The sequence below is a fragment of the Brassica napus genome, chromosome C1 (genome assembly GCF_020379485.1).
Source record: "Brassica napus cultivar Da-Ae chromosome C1, Da-Ae, whole genome shotgun sequence".
Lineage (NCBI taxonomy): Eukaryota > Viridiplantae > Streptophyta > Magnoliopsida > Brassicales > Brassicaceae > Brassica > Brassica napus.
The window spans coordinates 4,613,165-4,633,974 of NC_063444.1; the positions used below are offsets into that span (position 1 = coordinate 4,613,165).

The window sequence follows — 20,810 nt, forward strand, 5'->3', positions numbered from 1 at the left end:
TTTTTTTTCTAAATGAATCTTCCCAACCTTTAAAAAGGGTGACTAGTTGGAATTTAAACTCAAGAAATAGCTCCAAGATGGACCGAGGCAAGCCACTGGATATCTGATACTGTATTCATGTATATTACTCCCTCCGGTTTTTTTTAATATAAACCGTTTTAGAGAAATTTTTATTTTCCAAATTATATGACGTTTTCAGTTTTCTATGTAAAATTTATTAACACTTAATATTATATGACTAATGATAATATATCTTCTATTTTATTAGTGGTTGATTTGTGGTTATATAAATAATTAATGATGTTTTTGTTTAGAAAATATAAAAAATTAGTGATTTTCTTAATCTATGTGTACAATTCTAAAACGACTTATATTAAAAAACGGAGGGAATAATTTATTAATCTAAGGACTACCAGTCTACCAAGCACCAACAAGGCAACAAAAACTCAAAAGAAACTCATCCACCCAAAACATGATGGTTGATTTTTTTTATACAGAAAACATTTACAAAAAGAAAACCAAGAAACGTATATGCACAATTTAAATCATAGGTTACATAATTTGTTTGAGTGACAACGGTCAGGCAATAGACTATGAGCCAAATACATGGTAGACTTCATATACAGGAGAGAAGAGAAAAACAAAGATCAGTTTTTTTTGGTCGAACCTTTCACTACTTGTTTCAAAAGAAAAGAGTTTACACCATAGGTGAATTAAGAGAAAAACAAAGATCAGTTAGTTGAGCATTTTTCCAATGATAATATTACTGTGAAAATAATGGCAAACAGATCAGGGTTGGGATCAATGGGACAATGAACTTTCAAGTTAGATCTCCCATTTTTACAAAAAAAAAAAAGTTGTTAGATCTCCCACGATCTTGTAACCACTAATTTGTCATTACATGCTTTTAAATTCTTTAATAATTCGAACTAAATTTGAATTCATGAGTTCAGTCAATCGTTGAAATTTTCTCCATTGGACACCATTTCTCACGAAACAATATTAAAATGTGTCACAATACACGTATTGGAGATATAGGGTTCGAATGTTACGAACCGTCCCGCCCCGCACCGCAATCAACAGTAACAAAAATCTCTACATATACCATATATCTATATATTTTTATAACTGTTAAAACCGCATCGCAAATTAAACCGTTTGTTACGCACCGTTCAAACCGCAGTTACCAGGAGCCATATTTAATGAGAAATTGAACCTTATAAACAGGAAAGAATCCCCATGTGCATGTGCTATATTATACATTTATTGCTTTGCCAATAAGTTTAAGACCCTTGCTTAACTGTCCATCTTTATAAAATCTGTATAATAGAGATGTACAATATCATAATGTTTAAGCAAACCCATTAGGAAAGTACGTGACATATCAAAATATCATTGAAATGAAGACTTCACATTCTGTAAAGAACTCGAACACCACTGTAGATGTACGTACACATTCACCTAGGTCAAACCTCAAAAAGGTTTTCTCCACTGCAACTCACTTAACCGGTTTTATACACATAACATCATCTTAACTCGCCTTTGATCAATTTCTAGCGATTAGCTTACATAAAATTTCAAACTAAAGCGTTAGTCTTTTCATGGATTTCAGTACTAACAACTGCGTATACGTAGTATCGAAGTCACCTCAAAAGCAAAGAAAATCAACAAAAATAAATATTTCGAATCTCGAAATTTTTCAATTCTACGGTTTTCTGATTCAAATATTTTTCTTCCAATTCTACGGTTCGCTGATTCAAATATTTTTTTAACAGACAAAACAAAAGCCTCTATTTGGGGGGGGGGGGGGGGGGGGGGGGTCGTCAAAGCTATCCAAGGGCTCGAGTTTGCAGTTCGTGTATATGCCTGGTAACAAGCTTTTTACTAATCTCGGCCAACTATTTCTATTAATCTCGGCCCATCGTTAGCGAATGTTCAAATACCAACATGTAAGATTCGCCAATCTTTTTATTTTGGCCCATGTCTAAGACTATCTGCCAATGCGATATCGATTGATCTTCCTAAAAAAAAGTTCAAATGCAGCGACAGCGAGAAACCAAACATCCAAACCTTTGCATATAATCCCCAAAAAAAACTACAAATCGCTTCATACTTTATGGTCCATATTTAACAAAAAGGGTAGTCAAGTCTTCTTTTTTCTTCTTAATGCATAAACCTTCTTTCTCTAAACAGAGAGTCTTAGCTGGGTTATAAAATTTCATTTCAAATAACTAAATAAGAGATCCATACACACCACTGGCATGCATGAAAATATATTAACAAAATATTCTTTGCCAACTACTTAAATTTCATTTAAAATGAGATTATTTGTACAGAATTACAAAATTGTGTGTTTGGTCTTTACATGTGGAATCAATAAATAAATGTCATGTTCAACTAAGCTTGTTAATTAACATGTTTTTTTTTTAACATTAATAAACATGTTAATTGCCTATCGTATTTAAATAGGTTGTTAATAAACATGTTAACTGTCTACGCGTATTTAAATACTCTGGTCAGCATATTTCGTTTTTAGACTTGGATGTGTTATGCATACCTCCTAATTGTCTATCTTTAAAATCATGTTATGCAAACTATAAGGGGGTGTTAATCAAACTTAGCTTTTTATAGAGTTAGTTGATTTTAAAAGTTGGGAGATTTGTTAAATTTGAAAAGAGTTGTGAAAATCTATGAAAATAAAGTAATGTATTGATTCTAAAAATTCAAGAGAAACATGTAGTATTCTCAAAATTTTGTTTTGTGAATTAAAATATTAAGAATCTAACTCTCAATAACACTTACTTTAATAGATCTATAGAATCATTAACATCTAATTTCTTTGAATAACAAATGATTTTGTATAGAATTATCAAACCAATAACACTAGATTTTAATGAGAATGTGAGAATCTATAAACCAATAACACTACACTTGCAAATTCTTAGACTCATTAGGGAAAATATGCAATCTTATTTTTTGTATGAACCTCGGGGATTTTATTAGTATTTTGAATACAATTACAAATCTATAATGGCAATACAATTACGGTTTTCTAGATCCGAGCATTATTTTCCTTGAGAACTCCATCGACATTTAGGCCCTGAAATACAAAAACACAATCTCATCATTAAAATCCCGGATACAATTTATTCTAATGTGACATAAAATATGTATTAGGTTGTCGAATAATTACGGCGTATAATCAATGTTAATGATCCCAGCGACAGGATTAGCGATCTGAGAAAAAGCTTCAAAGGAGAGATCGATAGTAGAAGCACAGCCAGCGGGACAATGGTCAACAATTTTAACTGTCACAGTTTTACCGGTACAGGGGTGAGGCACGGGGTTACGAGGTCCGGTGCATGTCACATGGAACATTTTGCCACAAACTCGACCATTGTCCCATAATGTATCACTCGCTGCAGCTATCATCACTCCTTCTGGCGTATCTTTGTAACATGCCGATGCTATCAACACACATAATAAAACATCACAGGTCATTATACAGTTATAACATTTCGCTTTAGTTAGATATCAAAAGGTACATATAAGTTAAAAAAAAAAGAGAGGTACGTAATATGAAGTTTGTTTTTATATGTTCTTATATGGGTTACACAAAAACAGTGTAAAATAATATTCTTACGAATGTAACTTGTGTAGAAAGTTCCGATTCCAGAAGTTGCATATGCAATAGAGAAGAGAAAAACAATAACGACGGAGAAAACCAAAATTCTTTTACCCATGGCTCGTTATTTTCTTCTTTTTTTAAGCAAAAAAGATATTTAAGATTGTTTCTATACTTGATATGAGGAATACCTGTTTATATGTGTTATGTTTTTTAGCCACTTTATATAAGTGTTATGTTATATGTTAAATCTCCTGATAAGCATGCATTAATTGTAATATCTTACCATATAGAATTTTTGACTACTCTATATTTTGGTCAAAGTCAAATTGACTACTCCCACTTTTGCTTTCGTGTCGATTCCCAATTGAAAGACATTAAGAGCAAAAAAAAGAAAGACATGAAGAACTGTTTATCCTCTGTGTTGAGAGGTATGGACATATATGTCCATGTCAATTAGATCGAACCAAATTCGGAGTAAACCGAACGGTTTTGTTAGATGAAGAATGGACAGAAGCCATCATTTGACAGCCCAAATAAACTGCAACCTCTGCAGATTAGAATCCGAATGCTAATGGGCCGAACGGCAATATAGGAGACATTATTCTAAACCAAGTTCAACCGTAGATAACCGGATTCAAATCGCAAAGGGAAATGTATAAAAGAAGCTAGGAGATAATATAAAAAAAGCTGCAAAGAAAGAATGTAAAAAGGTGGTGGCTTGGTGAGAAAGCCTGTTACCGAGGAAGCTGCCATTGTCGGTCTGTCTCTATCTCTTCCCACTCTGTCTTACCACACAGGAGAGTTCAGAGATAAAAATAATAAGTGGAACAAAATCTTTTTTTTTTTTTAATTTTTAACTGTCATATGCTAGTTAACTTATTTTATAATTGGGACCAAAATCATTTATTCTTTTAAATCCGTATTATTTATCATAGGGCTAACTTTACACTTTTTAATCCTTAAAATGAAATATGGTCAAGCCGTTTGTTTTATGGGTTTATTTGCCAACTAACAAAGAATTTTTTGTTTAGATTTGTGGAGAAAAGGTTGAGAAAGATAGAAAGAGAAAAGCTAAATTCAAAAAAAAAAAAAAAAGATAAAAAGAGAAAGTACGAGATTTTCGGTTAGTTAGTAAATTATAGTTTTTGTTGTGTATATTTGGCCTAATTTACTTTTTATTTTATCTGATCTAGTTTTTTTTTTCTTCGGAAAACATTATGTATTACGTATGATAACCTTTGGTAAAGACCACAAGGTAATCTATTTTCTGATGTTGTTTCAAAAAGGTTTCTATGTTATTTCTTTATTAGTGTATTTAATCTCAAAATAATTAATCAATTATGAAAAATAAATTTAATTTTAAATATATACGTAAAAATATCACGAATCCTCAAGATACTTCACAAAGAATAGTTAGTTTTGCATCACAAACTAAAAAAAAATAAAATAAAGAGTTTTACGTCATTGTACCCAAAATATACGTACAACCTTTTGTGTTTGTGCAATTATGGTGGACCATTTTGTAACGTAAATTCTAATTAAAAACAATATACATATTTTCGAAGAAATTTAAAAAGAGACTTTCCTAGCGAAGTCACAGGGAGAGAAGAGAACTAGTTAAAATGTCCGAATATTCCCTCATATTCATAATTAACCAATTACAAATAATGAATAAAATAATACTACAAACAACACCCCTTGTATTGTTTGTTTGTATCCACAGTTTTCGATCCGATTCACAAACTCCATCAATATGGTATCCTTCTGATCGTAATACCCCTTCTCCTCATTTATCTTTCAAACAGAGTTTTCATTATTTAAGAGTCTCAAAACAAAAAAAAAAAAAAAAAAAGAGAAGATTTTTATCTCCGTCCGATGTCGATACCTATTCCTTACGATGACCCAATCACCACCACCGGCGAACAATCGCCGTATCCGGCGCCACCGAAGGGCGGCAACACGACGAATCTTCCAACGAAGATCCTCTCCAAAATCCTCGTGGGTTTCATCATGATCCCTGTAGCTTTAACCGCCCTGCTCTTCATCCTCATGTCTCTCGGCTTCTCTGTCTTCTTCTTCGCTCTCTACTGGTTTCTCCACCGTAACTACCGCCGCCGCCTCCGCCGCCACGAATCCTCGGATGGGTTGTCTCCCAGATGCGTGAAGAGCCTTCCGCAATTCAAGTTCTGCGAGGCGACAAAGTACGGAAGCGAGTGCGTGGTGTGTATCGATGGGTTCAGACAAGGGCAGTGGTGTCGGAGGTTGCCTGGATGCGGACACGTGTTTCATAGGAAGTGTGTGGACTTTTGGCTGGTGAAAGTTGGGACTTGTCCGATTTGCAGGGATAGGGTTTAAGATTGGAAGGGGGAAAGGTGAGAACTTTTTGATGGGAGAAGAAAGTACTAGTTTCTCTAGTAGTAGTAGATTTGTTGTTTGATAGTTAGTTGTTGGTTCACTTCAGTTTTTATTATGATGATGTTAAAGCAAATTTGGTTTTCATCAATAATCAATCATGTACAGTTATTACAGAGCTCAACAAATTGAAAGCTTGTTCCTTTCTTCCTTAACTGTTTTGATTTTGAGCGAATATAGACTGATGAATTGCTTCTCTCTCTAAGCTGAGTTTTTGGAGAAACCAACATAGTTTCAAGATTGGATACTAAGAATTTGAATATTACACCAATTGTGTAACTCAATCTGCTAAAGTTATAGACTGGATATCAAAGTTTTTACTCGCTGTTTTGTACACAATCCCTTTAGCTCTGCTCACTAGTAAGCAATATACGTTGTCTGAAAAGTTTCGATCTTTCCTCTGATCAGATTCAGTTGGATAACACATGAGACTAAATTGATATACAGATAAATTCAAGCAGAAGCGTTGTCCTCACTTTAAACATGTTGCTTCTGTTATAACTTGATGATCTAACAGTTATTCACTTGAGATTTGTCCATGATGAAGTGAAGTTTAGTCTTTTTCATCAATGTTTCCGTTTCAAACTATCTATAATGAAGTAAAACCTGGAATCTGTGTCTTCTTCAGTTTACCAGCTTCATATCCCTGAGTTATGTTAATTTTTTTTGTTTTATGAGGGCGATCAAAAGTTGTGATTCAGTTAGATGAGTGTGATTGGATCTAACGACAGGCCTATGAAAGTGTTCTTTTGTGACGTAGCGTTTCATAGTTTGATACCTTTAATAGGTACAATAACAAGGCAACACACATAAACAAACCTTTAAAAGTCATTAATTCCCCCACTAATAATGACTCTGATTAGCTAATTAAGTCATGTGGTCAAATATGTTGACTTTCTTGTTTTATTACATCGATGAGCTCTAAATATTCCTAAAAACACACAAATATCCTCTTCGATTTTGCTTTTTTTTTTATCTCTTAAAGGTGAGAAAAAAAAAAGGAAAGAAGATACGCTCTCTGACTCGTCCCGTGCCTCCCTCGTTTCAATTCCCCCAGGAGGAATTAACAGAGCTTCCTCAGATTTAGAGAGAGAGTGAGAGTGTCAGAGTCTGCACGAATCAAAGAAAGCCTCTTTCTTTAATTTGTTTGGATCAAAAGGGTTCTTCTTTCTCGAGCTTAAGCAGCTTCTTCTAATGGAGTTGAGCAAGGACAAGCTTCTTATGTAAGTTCTTCACTTCAATTTCACTGTCTTTCAGTTAGATTTCTTGTTCCGGGTCATATTAGTTCTCCTCAAAGTCGTGAACCTTTTTCTCAGCTCTCTGATTGGGTTGTCCAGGAATAAAAATCTAGACTTTACTTTAGTTTTGTCTTCTTTCTTGATGATAATACACAAGTGGTGTTTCTATTACATCAAAGCTCCAAGCTTTAATTTAGTCCCTAATAGTAAAGTTTCTATCTTTGTAGGTTGTATTCAGATAAGAAAGAACCCAAAGAAGCCATATGGGCAGTGAATGATCCAATGTCCAAATCATACAAACTCTCTCTACCTTCAGCACTCAAACCTCCTGACAATCTCTTGGCTGGAAACAGAATCAGTAGATACACTGACAACAACAAGTCAAAATCTTCCAAACCCTCATGGTACAAAACCATTCTCGACCCAGGGAGTGAGATCGTCTTGAAATGGAACTGGGTCTTCATCATCTCCTGCATGCTCGCTCTCTTCATCGACCCTCTATACTTCTTCGTCCCAGCCATCGGTGGAAACAAAGACTACCCCTGCGCCAAGACCGACACGAACTTAAGAATCCTCGTCACCTTCTTCAGAACCATTGCGGATCTTTTCTACCTGCTCCACATTTTCATCAAGTTCAGGACAGGTTTCATCGCTCCAAACTCGAGCACTCGTGTGTTCGGTAGAGGCGAGCTCGTGATGGATCCCAAGGCTATTGCTTGGAGGTATCTTAAGTCTGACTTCATCATCGACCTCGTCGCTACGTTGCCGCTTCCTCAGATAGTTATCTGGTTTGTTATGCCGGCTACGAGAAGCTACCGGTTTGATCATAGCAACAATGATCTTGCGTTGATTGTGCTCTTACAGTACATTCCTAGGTTCTATCTGATAATCCCGTTGAGTTCTCAGATAGTTAAAGCTACTGGTGTGGTTACGAAGACTGCTTGGGCTGGAGCTGCTTATAATCTCTTGCTATACATGCTAGCTAGTCATGTATGTGATCACGTTCCTTTATTAGTCTCATGTTTCATTCTTGGCCTCTGTTTATTTCGGTTTTCGTTGTTTTTTCGGTTCTAGAGATATAGGATCCGTAAGGGTATTTAGGAAATTCAGTTCGGGTAACAAAGTTGAGAACCTGCTAATATGTTGAGAACCTGCTAATATCTGAGATAATTCAGATAATTTCGGGTCAAGTTCGGTTCTGGTTTCGAGTTAATTCGGGTTAAGAAAGTGAGAAAATTCAGAGTTTTTGGATTAGATATCAGATTTTTTAGATTTTTCGGATTCCTGATAATTTTAGATATTGCGGATAAAAAAGTATTCGGATACTTTATTTTTCGGTAATTCGGTTTATAAATAGTCTTTTTAAAATATTTGATTATTTTAAACCAAATATAGTTAATATTTATAACTATATAAACTATATTATAAAAATCCGGCTACTTATTTGGTTTCGGTTCGATTTCCGTTTTCAGGTTTTAGAGATATACGATCAGTTCAGGTCATTGATAGAATCCGAACCTGAACCGATTTTTTTTTGGTTCCGGATAAATGTGCCCAAGCCTATTTTATTCTATATAATGATGATTATAATCTAGATAGGTTGGTTTTTGTGTTGGCACAGGTGCTTGGTGCGGCGTGGTATATACTATCGTTTGATAGATACACGTCATGCTGGAAAACGAGATGCAACAAAGAACATGGTGGAGTCAACTGTTATCTCTATTACTTAGACTGTGATTCACCACTCTATGACGCCAGGCAGCAACAATGGGCAAATGTCACAAACGTGTTTAAACTCTGCGATGCACGAAAGGGAGAGTTTAAGTATGGGATGTTCGAGAACGCAATCACTAAAAAGGTTGTGTCTTCAAACTTTAACGAGAGATATTTCTACTGCTTGTGGTGGGGGCTGCAACAGCTTAGGTAATTAATTACATAGGAACATCAAAACTCAGACTTTAGATATGTCATAATCTAATGGCTCTTTCTGTTACTATTATATCCCAGTTCTTATGGACAGAATCTGTCAACGACCACATTCATTGGTGAAACCACGTTTGCTGTGCTCATTGCAATCTTTGGTCTTGTCCTCTTTGCTCATCTCATTGGGAATATGCAGGTAAGTTCAGCAAAAGGTTTTCAAAATCTACTTTTATTCTTAAATCTCATGTTTCTTGGTTTGTTTGTCAGACATATTTGCAATCTTTGACGGTACGGCTTGAGGAATGGAGATTGAAGAAGAGAGATACGGAGGAGTGGATGAGACATCGCCAACTTCCTGAAGATTTGAGAGACCGTGTGAGGCGATATGAGCAGTATAAGTGGCTTGCAGCAAGAGGAGTTGACGAAGAGGTTCTCCTACAAAGTTTACCCACTGATCTTCGCCGTGATATCCAACGTCACCTATGCTTAGACCTTGTTAGACGAGTAAGTTTTTCAGTGTTTTTTGTTTAGGCCTGCGGGTTCAGGTAATTCGGTTTTTGGTTAGTTCGGTTCAACATAAATCTTACTGAATTAACCCGAAATAAAGTTTGGTTCGGTATTCGATTCGTTATCCTACCTAGGTTTTTTTAATTTCGGTTATGTTAGTTTAATTTTGTTAAAATTTGGGCTAAGTTTGGTTGAATTTAGTTAGTTCGGTTATTTTGGTTAGTTCGGTTTGGGATTTTTGGTGTGATTTGGTTATATTCTTTTTATAAGAAAACCGAAGTAACTGATTGCCGAACCGAAAACCGAACTTTAGAAAAACTACAGAATCAAATGGAACTCCTAACCAAACTAACCAAAAAATTTAGTTCGGTTTGGTTCTGTTGGGTTCAAAATCCCAGCCCTAGTTTTGGTTATCCTTCAAATGGTCTAACTCTTACAGTCCAGAGTTTGGTTTGGTTTTAGTTTCTCGAGTGTGGTGTTAGCTGCAAGCCATTTACACTGTAAAATCTTTTGTAACTCCATAATGTGTTTATGTCTGAATCATGCAGGTTCCATTTTTCTCACAAATGGATGATCAGTTGCTTGACGCCATATGCGAGCGTCTGGTCTCTTCTCTGTGTACGGAAGGGACTTACCTTGTCCGTGAAGGTGACTTGATCACAGAGATGCTCTTTATCATCAGAGGTAGACTCGAGAGTTCCACAACCAATGGAGGCAGAACCGGTTTCTTCAACTCGATCATACTAAGACCTGGAGACTTCTGTGGAGAAGAGCTTCTTTCGTGGGCTTTGCTTCCAAAATCAACCTTGAATCTACCGTCTTCTACAAGAACAGTTAGGGCCTTAGTTGAAGTTGAAGCATTCGCTCTTCGAGCTGAAGATTTGAAGTTTGTTGCCAATCAGTTTAGGAGGCTACACAGCAAGAAGCTTCAACATACTTTCAGATTCTACTCTCACCATTGGAGGACTTGGGCTGCTTGCTTCATACAAGCCGCTTGGCGGAGGTACAAGAGAAGAGCTATGGAGAATCATCTCACTGCGGTTGAATCAAAGCAAAGTGATGAAGAAGAAGAAGAAGAAGTAGTGGTTGGAAAAGTAGTAGAAGAAGAGGAAGAGGGTGTAGGGTCGAGTCCAAAGACGAAGATGAACATTGGAGTTATGGTTTTGGCTTCACGTTTTGCAGCTAATACAAGACGTGGTGTTGCAGCTCAGAGAGTTAAGGATGTGGAGATGCCTCGGTTCAAGAAACCTGAAGAGCCTGATTTCTCTGCTGAGCCTGATGATTGACTGCATTCATATAAACAGAAAAGAAGCTGACTTGGTTTTAGTTACACTGGTGATTTTCTTATGATTAAGTAACGCTACATATTGAGGTTTCCTGGTTATTGGGGAGTTATAAAGAAATCTAGTGTGTTTTGGTTTTTGTACATGAAAACATCTTTTGTAATCTAAGCTTTGGAACAAAAGATTCACTGGAATTATATCTTCTGTAGAAGCATTCTCGTACGTTGATTGTTTTTATTTTGACTGAGACTTGAGTCTGTCCTTTGCAACCTTCACATTCTTATAAAGGTTCTTTTAGCGTCGAGATATTAACTCCATGTTAAGAAAGGTTGTTTTCTTAGCATCTTCTGCATATTGCTAAAGAAGCAATTTCTTATTAGTCGATGGGAGCCAAAGACTATGAGAGGGCCACGGAAACATGGTTTTCTTTTAGATGAAATGGGTGTTTTTTACCATTTTCAGTATCATTTCAAAACACAAACTAGAGTAACATATATTGTAAAAGGGTGTTCAAAACACATAAACTAGAGTAACATATAGGGGTGGGCTTTCGGTTCGGATCTATTCGGATTTCGGGTTTTCGGGTTTAAAGATTCCAGTCTCTTTCGGGTATTTCTAAATTTCGGTTCGGATCTTTGCGGGTTCGATTCGGATTCGGATAACCCATTTAAATTATTTTTAAAATTTTAATATTCATTATATGCTTAAAATTTTTCAAAATCCGTAAAACAAAATAATATATTACATATAAATTTGTATAATATATGTCAAAATACCTAAAATTAACATATAAATTGGTTTGATTTGAATATTTGGATAGAAAATCAATAGATATTTCAAGTATTTTGGTGTTTTGAATATATTTTAGCTATTTTAGACATTTACTTTTGACTATTTATATATATTTTCAAGTATTTTAGACAACTTAAAAGTGTCTTATATATTTTGGATGTTTTTAATATATATTAAATCTAAAAATAAGTAATATATTTAAGTATATAAATATATTTCGGTTACATTCGGATATCCGATATACTTCGGTTTGGATTGGGTTCGGTTTCGGTTCTTTAGCTACCAAAATTTTGAACCCATTTGGATATTTAATCAATTTCGGTTCGGATTCGGTACTATTTTTTCGGATCGGGTTCGGTTCGGTTTTTCGGATCCGGATTTTTTGCCCAAACCTAGTAACATATCTATCTATCTATCTATATATATATATCTAATTATATAAAAAAATGTTGGAGTCTCTCCTGCTTTGCCACATCAGAAAGTCGAAGTCCATAGTGTTGACACGTGTCCGCGTACGCAGCGTTTCATTAAAACGTAAATACAATTTGTTTGGGCTTTTATTATATCTGGGCTTTCATGTTGTACGTATAAACCCAAGTATGTTTCCAGTTTTTATGTCTGCGTAAAGAAGACGTCACCGCCGCGTCGATCCAAGTACAGGCCACCGCCTCTTACCAGAAGAGGTGTACCGGTCTAAGCTTTCATTGGATCTCCGTCATCTACGTTCTCATTCACTCCATTAAACCACCACCTTCATTAACTCGCATTCAATAGCACCTTCACCCTCGATGGTTACAAAAGTTATTCTATAAATAAAGAGGTAAGCTTCGCCGAAATTCATCAATCATCATAATACTTTGCTTCAGTATGGAGATTTCTTCATAGAAATAATTGTTGTTATTAGTCTCTCTGTTTTATTCCCTCTTCTCTCCTCATACGTTCATCATTACATTACTTCGTTCGTCCCACACTTTCAAAATTTTAGGATCTATCTTTGAAGTGGTAATCAAAGTTGAAAATTTGATTAACGGATCAAATACAAAACCAGGAGAAGTAGCTTGGAAGAAAGAAAGGAGTATGAATTAGAGGGAGAAGAAACTGAGACAGAGCATCAGCAATTCGGATGGAATTAAGACCAAACGTTTTTTTTTTGTTCTCAAAAGTAGTCAAGGTTGTTATTATTATGTTGCTGTATCAATGGCGAGTTATACGATGGTCTTTGGTGGTCTTTGTGGACTAAGTTAAGAATAACGCTTCTGTTGGTGTGTTAATGGCGAGTTATACGATGGTTCCAGCTTCTGCCCAAGGTTTTGCCGTATTATTTTCCGAGTTCACCCTTAAAACAACTCAAACGTCAAAACAGGATATATGTAGGGAAACAAGATAGAAAAAAGAGTCGGAGAGATTTGGAAAACAAATATTTTTTGCAGGACTTACGATGGGAAGTCGTAGAGACGCAAAATATTGTCTTTGCAAGAGCACGGCAAAACTGGCTTGGTTTCTTCATCATGTACGCCAGAGGTTCTTCTCTGATGAATAGTTTATGGCGATGAGGTTCTTATTAGATAGAGTTCTTGGCACTGCTCTGAATCGCTGATGCTCTGCAGAGACTTAGTTCTTACTCTTCACCATCTGAATTTAGCTCTTACCCTGGTCTCAACTGCTCTCGGAACCATCGAATTCATTGGCAAGGCAACTCCGTCTCTCGCTGGAAAGCCGGAAACCAGGTAGGTATTACTGAGCTTACAACACTGTGGTTATGGATTATGACACTCATCTGTATTAAATTCCCTTGAGATACCTTTTCTTTGAAAAAAATAAAGTTCCCTTTAGATATGTGAGCTTGATTATAAGATTGATGTGAATATGCTGCTCGGTTCTCATTTTCATGTTCTTAATGACTTAGAATTCAGTGATACAACAATTGAGTTAGTGTTATACAGCTTTCTGGTTTCAATTCATTTTCATCTGTTTAGTTGTTGATTAATCTTATTCCTGTTTGTTTTTCATTGCCTTCAAACCCTCTACTTAGGCTTAGATTGACCCAAAGATGGTTGGAGGTATTGAGATTCCATTTATAATAAGTAACAGCTTATATTCGTATCATCCGGATCCTTATATTCGTATTCCTATGATTTCGTTTACAGGAACTGACAACACCCATTACTTGGCACTGGTACTTGAAACATCTCATTACTTGCAGTGAAAGCAACCGGCTCTAATGCTTGGATGTCTTGGATACAGGTTCACGAAGACACAATAGGTAGCATCCCACTAATTATCATCCACTCTAATGTTTCGGCAACAACATCAATTGCAAAACTACAATCACTATTATTTTGATACTCTTCACTCTGTTTACATTTTTACATTTCGTCCACATACAACTCTCATTTTATACTATAAATTATCTAACATGTGTGCAAACATATAAAAATAATAGAAATAGATTGTACACCCATAATATTGATAGGTAAAAAAGTATACATCGCAAATTCTAATGTAAGGACATGTATATTAATCAATAACATTTTTAAATTTCATAAATAATATATACGGAAAGAGTCAAAAAATAATAACCAACCCATAACATTCTCTTCCTACGATCAACACTCTAATCGACAATAAAAAAAAGTAAATATAAACATAGATTCACAATTACTTAAAAATAAAATATATAATTATATAGTCGAATAAGAGACACAATATAAAATAATGTAAAAATGAATAAATCAACAATTCTACATCACTGAAATAAAAACATAATAAAACTTCAAATAAACAATCTTATTAATCCTAAGAAAAAATTAGTTAATTGTAATGCGAATGAAAGTAAATAAATATTAACAATCAATAAAATGATGAATCATATTAATATAAAACAAAATATTTTAAAATAAAACAAATATTAGACAAAAATCAAACATATTTACTTTAACAATTTAAATTATTTTTTCTTTCTCCTTGCGCCACGTCAGCGCCATCTCAGAAAGTCGAGTGCTCTCGGCGCGACACCTGTCCAAGTCTAAAAAATTTTGTTGCTTTCAACTGAATATACGGGCTATCACGTTTTTATTGTTGGGCTTTCTGAAAAAGATTAGCTTCAAGCCCGCATGTTTCTTTTTTTCTTTTGCTGCCAACTTGCAATGAAAATCCAACTGTTTGTTGGGTTCGAATAATTTTCCATCAAGAAAAGTTAGGAGTCATCGTCTTTGTTTAGTCGATTCAAATTCTTATACCCAGGAATGAATCCCGGCACCACCGTTACGGTAGTCGAGCGGATTCATGCATCTTCACTAAGGCTTGAAGTAACTCTAAATTCACACACATCACACGATCCTTTATTCAATGAATCTACTCATTTATTCCATTGTGTGATTCCACTACTATAAATATGTAAGATTTCTTCCTAAAATTACATCAATTCATCGGCCAGAGAAGCTTCTCTCGAGTGCTATGGCTGCTCAGTTCGAGAAACTCTGGAGAGATGTTGATGGTATATATTGGATTAGATCTCATTGGCATATGATACCTGAAGAGACTTCTTCATACGTCAAGGGCGTTATCTCAAACGAGAGGTTTATTTAGTGAATGATTTTGCTGATGTAGAGATAGATGTATACTGAAGCATTGTTCCGTCAAGTGCACTAGAATTGGCGAAGGCGAGTGATGATGGAGATGATGTGTTTTTGTGTGAGTATGAGTACGACGTGAATTGGCGTAGTTTCAAGCCTTTGGCTGATGGAGATTGTGAGAATGACCATGTACGGAAAGAAGAAGAGGAGGTTGATGGTAGGGATGAACAGATGGATGTTGATGATGAAGAAAATGTCAAAGAGAAAAAGAGGTTTAAAGAGTGCAAAAGCTGTGAATTCTCTTCAAGGACAGTTCTTTGAACTCGAGAATGTGGGAGCGAATGAATTCCTAAACATGTAAGATGTCATAAGCAGACTGAGTTAGAGAAAACGAAAACTACTTTGTTTTTTTACTACACTTCCTAAGTCTCTTCCTTTTAGGAGCAATGAAGTGGAAGAGATCACTGCATTTATAAGAGGTTCCATCTTGGATGATCAGTGTTTAGGAGGATGTATGTACACACATGGTGTTCCGGGGACATGGAAAACTATTAGAGCAACTCCAATGGTGTTACCCACCATTGGAATCCTTAGCTATATTATAATGTTTTTTTTTTCAATAGTTAAAGACTCTTATCATAATTATAGGTCCAATGGTGTTATCCAAAATGGAGTCCTTAGAATTTTTTATTTTTTATTTTTTTTTAGTCTTAGAAATTTAAAATTTTAAAATTTGAAATTAAAAATTTTCATTTATTGAAAAACAAAATGTAAACATACAATAATTAGTCATCTTCATCATTACCAAACTTGTTCCAAATATTTTGAATCAAATCATATTTCAATTGTTCTGGTCACGAACACGACTCCGTATGTCAAGCATAGTACGGAGATTTGAAGGCTCCAGAGAATATGACATATCCACCTGTGAACTTCTACTCGAGTCTTCTTCTTCAAACTCTGATGTATCATACTGAGTGTATCCATTGCGTTCATTTTCTACTATCATATTGTGCAGTATGATACATGTTCGCATAACCATCCCTATTTGTCTCTTGTCCCACAAAATAGCCGGGGTTTTCACTATTGCAAATCGAACTTGCAAAACTCCAAAAGCACGCTCCACATCTTTTCGGGTTGCTTCTTGAACTTTAGCAAATAACCCTGCTTCAGGACCTTGAGGGTTTGAGATAGATTGGATAAATGTTGACTATTTTGGATATATGCCGTCTGTGAGGTAGTAAGCCAAATCATATTGGTGCCCGTTGACCACATATTGTACCCTTGGAGCTCGACCTTGTAAAATGTCATCAAAAACAAGAGACCGATCGAGGACGTTAATATCGTTTAAGGTACCTGGAGGACCAAAAAAAGCGTGTCATATCCAAAGATCTTGTGAAGCTACAGCCTCCAAGACAATTGTTGGCTTTCCTGATCCACGTGTGTACTGTCCTTTCTAGGCGGTTGGGCAATTTTTCCACTCCCAATGCATACAGTCGATGCTTCCTATCATCCCAGGAAAGCCGCGTATCTCTCCAATATCGAGTAGTCGCTGAAGATCCTCTAGAGTGGGTCTTCGTAGATACTCATCTCCAAATAATTGTATTACGCCTTCTGTGAAATTGCTTAAACATGAAAGTGCTGTGCTTTCACCAAGTCGGAGATATTCGTCGACGGCGTCAGCAGCACAACCATAAGCAAGCATACGAAGAGCTGCCGTACACTTTTGTAGTGGAGATAGACCTAATCTTCCGACAACATCTCTTCTTTGTTGAAAGAATGGAAAATTTTCTGAGAGGCGATCGACAATACGCATGAATACCGGTTTGTTCATGCGGAAACGCCGTCTGAATAAATGAGGTGGAAATGTAGGATTTTCACTGAAGTAGTCATTCCATAGTCTTGTATGGCCCTCTTCGCGGTTTCGTTCGGCATATGCACGTTTGCTTTGTTTCTTTGTTTGGTTTTTGACGATGTTGTTGTATGTGTCTTCAAAATATTCATCGACAGCCTTATCCAATGCCGCATTCAATCTTCGATCGACTTCATCTCCCATACAGCAAAAAAAAAAAAAAAAATTAGTAATCAGGTTTTAGAATCATGGTTAGAGTTAAAAAAAATCAAAAAAAATTACTAATCAGGTTTTAGAATCATGGTTAGAGTTAAGAAAACAAAAAATTACTAATCAGGTTTTAGAATCATGGTTAGAGTTAAAAAAAATCAAAAAAAATTACTAATCAGGTTTTAGAATCATGGTTAGAGTTAAAAAACAAAAAATTACTAATCAAGTTTTAGAATCATGTTTAGAGTTAGAGTTAAAAAAACAAAAAATTACTAATCAAGTTTTAAATTGGTTGAACTGTCTTGATTTGTTGGTTTAATTGTCGTGAAATTTAGAGAAGTAGAAGAGGAGGAAAGATTGGAGAATTGTTTGAAGTGTCTTGAGTTGAAATTTCATTGATCAAAGTTTGGAATAAGAGGAAAGAAATTTCATTGATGAGATGATACAAGTTCAGACTACAACAAGAGCAACACACACTGACTTATAAAGGGAAGTTCGAAATACAAAGCAACAACAACAACAACAAAGCAACCCGTGACACATACAACCCGTGACTCTCCGACATGGAGATACAAAAGACATACAGAAAAAGCAAACTTCTGACTCGGTTTACATGAAAGTTAAGACCCGTGACTGAACAAGGAAGGGACATATGTATCCTCTTCATCTACAATTTGCTTCGTGATTGATCCACAGGGGCACAGTTGGGGAATCCCCTGCAGCGAATTTGATACGAAATCAACCCTCTGGTAGTATGCTTTGTGTGCTTTCATATCTCGTTGTTCTTCATCCATTTCAGAATCTGAAAAAAATAAAAAATTCAAATCAATAACCAAAACCTTAATCGATTGTGAACTCAATCGATTAAACCTCTAATCGAGTCGATAACTACAAACAACCGAAGCGAAAATGAAAAAAAAAACATACAGAGACGATTCTTATAAAAAAATTTTTTTTGAAATCAAGAACCAAAACCTTAATCGATTGTGAACTCAATCGATTAAACCTCTAATCGAGTCGATAACTACAAACAACCGAAGAGAAAATGAAAAAAAAAACAAACCGAGTCGATTCTTATAAAAAAAAAATTGAAATCAAGAACCAAAACCTTAATCGATTGTGAACTCAATCGATTAAACCTCTAATCGAGTCGATAACTACAAACAACCGAAGCGAAAATGAAAAAAAAAAAAAAACCGAGACGATTCTTATAAAAAAAAAATTTAAAATCAAGAACCAAAACCCTAAATCAATTGTGAACCCAATCCAGAACCTCTAATCCAGACGATAACAACAAAGAACCGATGCGAAAATGCAAAAAAAAATCAAACCAAGACAAAAACCCTAAATCGAAAAAAATCCCCAATCCGATTTCAAACCCTAGATTTTCTAAAACACCACAATCGAACCCTAAAACGAGATTAAATCAACATGCATAAACTCGAAAAGGGAAAAAAGAAGAAGATTAAGATCGAATTTTACCTTCAGAAGTCGGGATCGCAAATCGCCTCTCTGTCGTCTTTCTATCGCCTCTCCGTCTTCTCTGCTTTTTTTTTCGGGTTCGAGATACAATGAGGTCGGCTCGCGTGTTTTTTCTCTGACCTAACGAGAGACAACACAAGCACGGACCAATCATACGAAGCCAACACGATAAGGACTACCGTGTTTTAATCCTTAATTAAGGATCATCCTTAACTTTGCCTTCCTCTTTTATTATTTCTTTATCAAAAAGCATTAAGGATTTTGACTAAGGATTGCACCTTTTTTACCGTTGTACATGCTCTTAGTGTACTATCAGTTATAAGAATCTGAAGGCTGAGGTTGAACCGGGAAACGTAAGCCCGTATTGCTTTGTGGAGATCAACGGTCTCATATTGGCTTCACCTGAGAAGATTTACACTGTAATCTATGAGTCATTGTCATGTTGGTTGGAAGAAATCTACACTCTCTAAATGACATATTTGTTGAAGGAAAACATATAAGAAAAGAGAAAGAAAAGCCTTGCATACGTCTCATCGACGAACTGATCTTTTGGTTACTAAAAATCAATCTGTTCTACACAACATTTTGGATTGGCCCACCAAGCCTAACTCCAAACTCATTTTGTTGGGAATAGCAAACATTATGAATCTTCCAGCGGAGCTGCTTCCTCAGATTTCAAATCGAAAGTGTATACAGAGACTATGTTTCGGTCCTTATAACCACACTCAGCTACAAAAAAATCATTTCCACAAGGTTCAAAGCAATTGATGCTTTCGAGAATCAAGCTATTGAGTTTGCTTCGAGAAAAGTAGTTGCCATTTAACCGATGGTATTTTTCATGATTTGCTTGCAAGCAACGAAATCTCGGTGAAATATTCCATCACATGCTCCATAGGAAAGTATAATGTTTAAAATAATACTTCAAACAATTCATATCCAACCCCGTAAGTAATAATGGCATCTCTCTAAAATAATTATCTATTCTGTCTCTAGCAATTCTAAGATTATAATACTAAAATACGGAGTAACAATCTGGACTCCTAAAAAATTATTTTTACATTATATATAAATAAAAATATTTTACAAATATAGTTGTTTATAATATCGTTTTCAATCTACAATGTTTTTTAAAATGCTTCATCAGATTACTATAAATTTATATAAATTAGTTTCTATTATAATTTCCGTCCGTAGGGATGGCCCTAGTATTGTAAAAAAAGGTGTTTGTTTTGGTTGAATAAATTTAATATTCAAAAAATAAAATAAAAAAGAAAGGATGGTCTATTGACAATTTGACTTGGTATCTACACATAAACACAAATGATGACCGAGATTTCTGGAACAAATCATAATCTATACTACACGATTACATACATATTGGGCTTTTCTTTTCATGATGGCAACATGGCCGACTCATTGTAATCATGGATTCTGGCATACGATTAAATTATTTACTTGATAATTATATTGAAAGCTTTCTAGAAATTTCGAGTTCCAAATATTAATAGAAAATTAAGGACTCTTGCATAAGAAGTTAGTTATACACATAATATGTCATGAAATTATCAGCCTTCTTAAAAACGGAGAAAATGCATTTTTGTTGAATAGTTATTCTATCTTTTTTTTTAATTTACAGCAACTGAACAATAATTATGAAGCTTAATATACATATGATATATAGACATGCATATGTCAAGAGATGCCAATATAGCAGTTGAACCTTAGTGTGTAAGTTGCTCACTGAAGAAGTCAAGTTCATGTCCCCTTTCCAAAAAGCTCAAATTCAACATGAGGTTTCAATCATGTAAGGTGGAGATTTGTGACCCCTTTTAATTATAATATAATACATATCTTATATTCGTAAATGATTATCTTCGCGCCCTTTTCATTGTTATGATAAAAGAAAGA

The 20,810-nt window shown here is 35.2% G+C and overlaps 4 protein-coding genes and 1 non-coding gene across 5 annotated transcripts; 3 read left to right on the plus strand and 2 right to left on the minus strand.

Annotated features, from left to right (window-relative positions):
• Positions 1 to 2,972: 2,972 nt before the first annotated feature.
• LOC106375169 (putative EG45-like domain containing protein 1) lies at positions 2,973 to 3,819 on the minus strand. The gene is made up of 3 exons (XM_013815042.3): positions 3,644 to 3,819; positions 3,194 to 3,467; positions 2,973 to 3,100 (listed from the first exon to the last, which is right to left on the minus strand). The coding sequence occupies exons 1-3, from the start codon at positions 3,741 to 3,743 to the stop codon at positions 3,094 to 3,096; spliced, it is 381 nt and encodes a 126-aa protein (XP_013670496.3). The 5' UTR covers positions 3,744 to 3,819; the 3' UTR covers positions 2,973 to 3,093.
• A 1,523-nt stretch (positions 3,820 to 5,342) lies between these two features.
• Positions 5,343 to 6,190, plus strand: LOC106374244 (RING-H2 finger protein ATL14). The gene has a single exon (XM_013814317.3). It carries the CDS (start codon positions 5,504 to 5,506, stop codon positions 5,981 to 5,983), a length of 480 nt encoding a protein of 159 aa, XP_013669771.2. The 5' UTR covers positions 5,343 to 5,503; the 3' UTR covers positions 5,984 to 6,190.
• A 797-nt stretch (positions 6,191 to 6,987) lies between these two features.
• LOC106375446 (cyclic nucleotide-gated ion channel 17-like) lies at positions 6,988 to 11,295 on the plus strand. Its single transcript, XM_013815356.3, has 6 exons — positions 6,988 to 7,263; positions 7,506 to 8,268; positions 8,900 to 9,201; positions 9,286 to 9,397; positions 9,469 to 9,705; positions 10,257 to 11,295. Exons 1-6 carry the CDS (start codon positions 7,235 to 7,237, stop codon positions 10,992 to 10,994), a joined length of 2,181 nt encoding a protein of 726 aa, XP_013670810.2. The 5' UTR covers positions 6,988 to 7,234; the 3' UTR covers positions 10,995 to 11,295.
• A 4,156-nt stretch (positions 11,296 to 15,451) lies between these two features.
• Positions 15,452 to 15,533, plus strand: LOC125581188. Its single transcript, XR_007318895.1, has one exon. It is a non-coding gene; the product is annotated as a small nucleolar RNA snoR28 (small nucleolar RNA).
• A 666-nt stretch (positions 15,534 to 16,199) lies between these two features.
• Positions 16,200 to 17,414, minus strand: LOC125580890. Its single transcript, XM_048746146.1, has 3 exons — positions 16,853 to 17,414; positions 16,586 to 16,714; positions 16,200 to 16,534 (listed from the first exon to the last, which is right to left on the minus strand). The coding sequence occupies exons 1-3, from the start codon at positions 17,412 to 17,414 to the stop codon at positions 16,200 to 16,202; spliced, it is 1,026 nt and encodes a 341-aa protein (XP_048602103.1).
• Positions 17,415 to 20,810: the final 3,396 nt, after the last annotated feature.

Coding starts and splice junctions, on each gene's coding strand:
- LOC106375446 (XM_013815356.3), top strand. CDS start 7,235: ATGGAGTTGAGCAAGGACAAGCTTCTTAT. Junction 9,398..9,468: donor ATCTCATTGGGAATATGCAG/GTAAGTTCAGCA, acceptor TTTGTTTGTCAG/ACATATTTGCAATCTTTGAC. Junction 9,706..10,256: donor GCTTAGACCTTGTTAGACGA/GTAAGTTTTTCA, acceptor TGAATCATGCAG/GTTCCATTTTTCTCACAAAT.
- LOC106375169 (XM_013815042.3), bottom strand. CDS start 3,743: ATGGGTAAAAGAATTTTGGTTTTCTCCGTCGTTATTGTTTTTCTCTTC. Junction 3,468..3,643: donor TTTCTACACAAGTTACATTC/GTAAGAATATTA, acceptor GTGTGTTGATAG/CATCGGCATGTTACAAAGAT.
- LOC106374244 (XM_013814317.3), top strand. CDS start 5,504: ATGTCGATACCTATTCCTTACGATGACCCAATCACCACCACCGGCGAA.
- LOC125580890 (XM_048746146.1), bottom strand. CDS start 17,414: ATGGGAGATGAAGTCGATCGAAGATTGAATGCGGCATTGGATAAGGCT. Junction 16,715..16,852: donor GATGATAGGAAGCATCGACT/GTATGCATTGGG, acceptor TTGGTCCTCCAG/GTACCTTAAACGATATTAAC. Junction 16,535..16,585: donor GGCTTACTACCTCACAGACG/GCATATATCCAA, acceptor CAAACCCTCAAG/GTCCTGAAGCAGGGTTATTT.